Here is a 5,826-nt window from a genome sequence, read left to right as displayed (position 1 = left end):
CGCCCCATGCCCCTCCTCTCCCTCCTCCCCTTCCACCACACCAGACCTACCAGCTAGAGGCAGCTGTATCAGAAATCAGATCGGTATCAGCCAATATGCCTCCTTAAATATTGGCATCAGCCCCAACAATCTCTATCGGTGCACCCCTACTCAGAACATTTCTTACATCAGAACTGGAGTTCCTAGACAAGGAAGCTAAATCTCTCCATATTGGTAGAATGCAAAGGTGCTGTGATGATGGAACTCCGAGTGGCAACCATCGATCCTCCTGGATCATGGTGTATGTATAGGGGCCACCCAGACCTTTGATACATATGCCTGGGCGGGAATTTTTGGAGGGGTGGAGGCTGTCCAGATCTTCCATCCTCCCTTTAGGCCACTGAGATGGAATCCAAAGACCAGACTGAATCCAGATGTTTGGTGCCTCCAGGGCTGTAGTTGTATAAGTGTCTGGGAATCGAACCATTGTGGTAGACAAGGATTCTACCACTGAAACACAGGGGACTCCTGGAACTCTGAGTAGAAGCATATAAATGGATTTCCTCCTCCTTGTTTCAAAAATCCAAGTAACAGCTGTTTTTCTCCTCTCTTTCCCACTCTCTCCTATGTCTTAGCTCCAATGTGTCTTGCACACAATTTAATTGAAAAGAAGTTGCATCATGAGCCCTTTTTAAGCCTGTTTCATAGACCAGGGGTTGTCAGCCGGGGGTATGTGTACCCCTGGGGGTACTTTGAAAGGTCCTGGAGGTATGTGGGGGTGGGCAGGGATGGAGCACTGCTACCCTGCACCGTGGCCTCACAGGAACAGAGCCGGGTTGGGGTGAGAGCAGGGCCGCCCTGACGCTGCTTGCCACCTTCTGCCTCTGGCTGCTTGCTACCCCATCCCAGGGTACACTTACTAAAAATGGGGCTGCTGGGGTACACACGTCTTAAAAAAAGTTGAAAACACTTGTTATAGACCATTTGCTATTTTAAAGTCTTCATATTTTTGTAGATTTTGTGGTGTCATTTTCTTTCCTCATGTCTTTTCTTTTTTTGGACATAGACTTTAATGTTTCTTTTTTTCTTTAATGTCTGGCTGATGGGTGGTAGGCATGATTGAAAAGTGCTATTTGTTCATATTTCTTTTTTTTTTTTTTCTTTAGCAGTCCTTCTCAAAAGAAGAAAAATATCCATCCATTTTAAAGATGTATGCTATGGAAATAGTTGCTTGCATTCTAGAGCAAAGGCTTCTATTCCTCATATTTTTCTCTTTAATCCTTGAAACCACGGTGAAGGCGTTTGTCTTCTCTCTGTTGTAAAGCTAATCAAACCCATTATGAATAAGGTTTTTCTGCTTCTTGTCAAGTATTTCTTCCTTCAGAAGACTGATTTAATGCTTTCTATCTCAGACATGTTTTCATGTTTCTATGAAGAAAACTCCAAAATGTGTTTCCTTGGAGTATTACTGGTATGAAATAACAGGAAGCTGTGGAAAATTCTGTGATGACAGCTAAAACTGCCATTAGGCAGTTGCCTGAGAAGTGGTCTCAATTTGAGTTTCTGAGACTGTGTAAAGAGAGAGAGATTGGTACTGGAGCCTTGTTGAACTCTGACTTTGTAGAATCTAGACTTCAGGAAGGGAACTGGTTTTTCTGTTTCTTAATGGATTTAGAGAGAGTTAAGCAGTTGGGGGGCAGCTGAATACCAACTTGATCTTTCCTAATGGCGTGGATAATGGGAGTTGTGTGCATTCTAAACTCCATGTGTAAGATTGTGAATGCCATCCTTTTATTCTGGTCCAGATCTGCATGATTTGAACAGGACTTTATCTAAGTTGAGGCCTGTTCAACTCTCCTTCCCTATGATGTTGCTTGTTAATTTGTCTGTAATGTGTGGTTTGAAATGTACCAGATTCCTACTAAACATCCATCCTCTCTCTTCCTTAGACTCCCCTTGGGATAGTTTGAGACTAAAAGCAGCTGAGTACAGATTCTGGGGTGGGATTCCTATATGCAATTCTCTTCTGGAAACGTTGAACCTTGTCTGCCTTCTTCCTAACTAGGCACTCCAGTTCTATACTGGATGGCTCACTAAAAATCTCTGAATTTAGAGATCTCTAATTCTGTTTTATAGACCATGATAGGTTCTTCAGTATCCTATAAACATCCAAGCTTCCTTCATGTTGGGGAAAGTTAAGAGAGAAAAAATGAGGTAGTCCTGCTGTCCTGCCAGAGTACATCCCAGACAAGCAGTGGATTATCTGGCAGTATGCACGCAGAAAGCTGTCAGTAGGGCATCTGACCCACTAGGCAAATGTGCTTGAAAAGAGTGCTATGTGGAAATTCACTGGCAACAGATTCCACTTAATAGAAAACTTGGAAATGGCTCTGTGTAGGCTCTGAACCAGTCGTTTACTTGGTGTTTCATGGCAGAAATATCTCTTTAATCTTGGTGCCTCCATTTTACCTGTGGCTAGAAATCTTGTTTACAGAATGCCACTCTTCTCACTTATTTGACCCATCCGTATTAAAAAGTGCTGCTGTGTGGTAGAACTTAATTCTCAGACTTGCATGTGCATTTTACATCCTTTCAGTATGTGGGATTCATGGATATTAGGGTCGGAAGGGACCTCAGCAGATCATCGAGTCCGACCCCCTGTCCCCAAGTAGGTTTTCTATTCGGAACAACTCCAGAGTGTCACAACTGGAATAGAAGGAGGGCTAACTTTTGCACAATCTTAAAGAAATAGGATACTCTTAAAAAATCATACTTGTATGTAAATATTTTGCCTGCTTTTACAGCAAATAGCATGGTAGCTGAGAGTTGGACATCTTTCCCTCCTGTCCCAATACATGAAAGCTAGCCTGCATTAGCTTAGGTCTCAGTGAATGAAGATTGAGTTAAGAGCTAGCACTTGGTCACTTACCATGAAAGAGCCGAAACACAGCAAAGTCCCACCCTTCTTTCTTTACAATGATTTGTACACCAGTACATCTATGTATAATGGCACAGAACTCCACCAACAGATCAATTGAGGAAAAACATCCCATTGATGTGGCACTCATTCTCTGCCAAAGTTTCATACATTGTGAGTTAGGTTCACTATTGCTCTGCCCCTTGAGTAGTCATTTTCTTCCACTTTCCACTGGGAGAAAGTGCTGTTAAAATAGTGATGCATTTTACTTCTTTACATTGTTGCAAATGACTCCCTAGAACTTGAGAGCAATAGTGAATTGGGTCCCATGGTGGCACTGCAAGTTTTTTTGAAGACACTGGTGTAAGTGGATGTGCCCAGGGTGGTCTTGGAATTGGAAGAGAAGAAACTGACATAGAAAAATGACTTCCATTTTGGGCTCATGGGGTAGGCTGTATGTAACTGTCTAGTTGTAACTAATCTGCAATCAACATGGCTGCTGTCCATTTCCATCTTCTACAGATCAAAGGAATCTGGGCATGTCTATGAGGGTGGAGCGCTCCACACTGGATCAAGTGAAGAAACGCTTTGAAGTGAACAAGAAGAAGATGGAGGAGAAGCAGAAGGATTATGACTTTGAGGAGAGGATGAAGGAGCTTAGAGAGGAGGTAAGGTGTTGGGCACATGCTGCCTGCTCTGCATAACCTGAAAGAAATGACAGATTCCTTAAAGAAAGCAGCCATTAGCCCCCTCAAATAAATAAGGTGCCCCAGAGTAAAGGGATATTTTATAACAAATATCCTTAATACACCCGCATCACTCTGGGGCTAACAAAATGACTTCTCTTATTCTACCTTTTTCTCGGAAACCCTTATCCTTTCATCTGAATTGTTATAGCAGTTATTTTCAAACACAGTAATGGTTTTCAAGGTACCAGACAGTGAGAGGGACTAGAAAATACAACCTTCAGTATAGCTGATAGAATTTGAACAAGTAGATGAAAAGCTTATGCCTCTCCGGATGAGATGGTCTCTAAGGTGCCACCTTGCCCTGCCTTCAGCATATTTGACTTTCATAAAATGCATCTGATCCCAGAATTCAAACTGATGATTAAAACTGGTGCTGTTTGTTTTCTTTAATGGCTGCCTTAACACTAGTGTGGCCTGTGGTGCTGATGTGGGATGAGAACTTTTCTCACATAGTTTATTGCAGCTGTGCAACCCCCACGTGTGCCTTGGGAAACTTCCACTGGAGCACGATGTGTGTGTACACAAGCTCTGGGGAAAAAAAATCAAATACCCCATGACATTTTTTCCTCTTAGGCTTTGTAACAAGTGTTCCTCCCAGGTGTGGTTGCAATGGCCCGTGGTGGCTGCTCAGTTCTTGTGACTCTTCTTGGGCAATCTCCCCTTCCCTTGCCTGCCTTGGTGTTACTAACTTTTAAGTAAAAGGAGGCTTCCCAAGCCAGGTCTCGCTCATGACCACAGGTGTCTATGGTCATTGTCTTAAGGGCCAATGATGTGGCCTCTATCCTCTCTAATACCCACTCCCATGCCTTGCAGATGATACTCTTTCCTGATGTCCTGTGCCCTAGGGCTGTGTGAAGTTTTCCGGCTGTTTCATTTTGATGCTGTTTCGATTCATTTCCAGCTCAAAACAGTGACATTGAAATGAAACGAAGGGCTTCGAAACAGCCTTGAAACGAAACGAGGGCAGTTGAAATGTTTTGCATTTCGAAGCTGAAGCTAGGCTTGCCTGCAGGGAAATGGAAAGTAAGGAGAGGGAGGGGGAAGAGTGGGGAAGGACTGCTCTGACATTGACTGTGTAGCTGATCAGTGACTATGACCCTTCCCTGAGGTCCCTTACAATCCCAGTGCTCTGGGGAAGGGATGAAAAAATAGCATAAAAGGCAGCATTGTCTAAACTAGCCTCCTTTCTGCTTTCGGGTCAGTTACTGAGCTATCTTCCAGAAGCTCAGGAGCATTAGACAGCAAAGGCTATTACTACCATTGATTTCCTACTTGCTAGCCTAGCAAGTGGGATTCCGCAATACCTTTTGCTTTCTTTCTAAACACTTTTATTATTGTATTCATTGATTGATTCTTTTCAATTTCATAATTATATTGCATATTATACTATAGAATTTATATAAGAAGATACACATGTACATTTATATATTTTTATAAAGACCAGACACTATGAAACACACCATAAAGCGTGCTGGAAAGGCATCTGGCAAGCCTTCAGGGAGGGGCGGAAGAGGGGGTAGAGGGAGAGGTGTAAGTCGTGTCCATCCCCTCCCTCTCCTTCCCCCCCCCCCAAAAAAAAAAACAAAAACAAACCCAAAACAAAACTGAGACACAGCCTCTTTGCTACAGCAACCAGGCATGAGGCTTCCACTAGTACAGGCAGCAAAGAGAGGCTCCCAGCAGGAGGGTGGTGCCCTCCTTGTATGAGTTGTGCAGGGAGTACTTGAGGGAGGAGCTGTGCAAGGCAGATTCACAGGTGGCCTTACACTTCATCTCAGATATCTGGAATAGGTGGGGTGGAGATTGCCTATCTCTCTCTCACAGGGCACTGGTGCGACCAGTCAGGCTTTTGGTGGGCTCTTCTTTAAGCTGACGTGATGGATGAGTCCCACACGACAACAGAGCTCATGGGGGCCATGAACCGCTTGATGTAGGGGTGGCTCGTTGGGCAGGGCAAGCTCACCCGCGGGTTCATGGCCACTGACAATGGGGCCAATATGGTCAAGGTGGTCTGTGATGCCAGCTTTGTTGGCATGCACTGTGTGGCACACAAGTTCCACCTCATAGTCGTGGACGCCTTGGAGTGGGTCAGGGCTGCTGGTGATGACGCTAGTACCACCAGCAAGCTCATTTCCAAATGCAGGAAGGTGACAGGCTACTTCCACCAGAGCACAAGCAGAG

General features: G+C 44.2%; 1 protein-coding gene across 2 annotated transcripts in view; it reads left to right on the top strand.

Moving 5' to 3' along the window:
• Positions 1 to 5,826, top strand: part of ZMAT2 (zinc finger matrin-type 2) — a 26,849-nt gene that overhangs the window by 13,249 nt on the left and 7,774 nt on the right. For both annotated transcript variants that reach the window (XM_025216107.1, XM_014524925.2), the window contains exon 5: positions 3,419 to 3,564. In XM_025216107.1, the coding sequence (XP_025071892.1) occupies positions 3,419 to 3,564 (146 nt within the window). The remainder of the gene's footprint in view (positions 1 to 3,418; positions 3,565 to 5,826) is intronic.

Source organism: Alligator sinensis, unplaced genomic scaffold (genome assembly GCF_000455745.1).
Source record: "Alligator sinensis unplaced genomic scaffold, ASM45574v1 scaffold14_1, whole genome shotgun sequence".
Taxonomy (NCBI): domain Eukaryota; kingdom Metazoa; phylum Chordata; order Crocodylia; family Alligatoridae; genus Alligator; species Alligator sinensis.
This window is presented reverse-complemented; position numbering and strand designations above follow the sequence as displayed.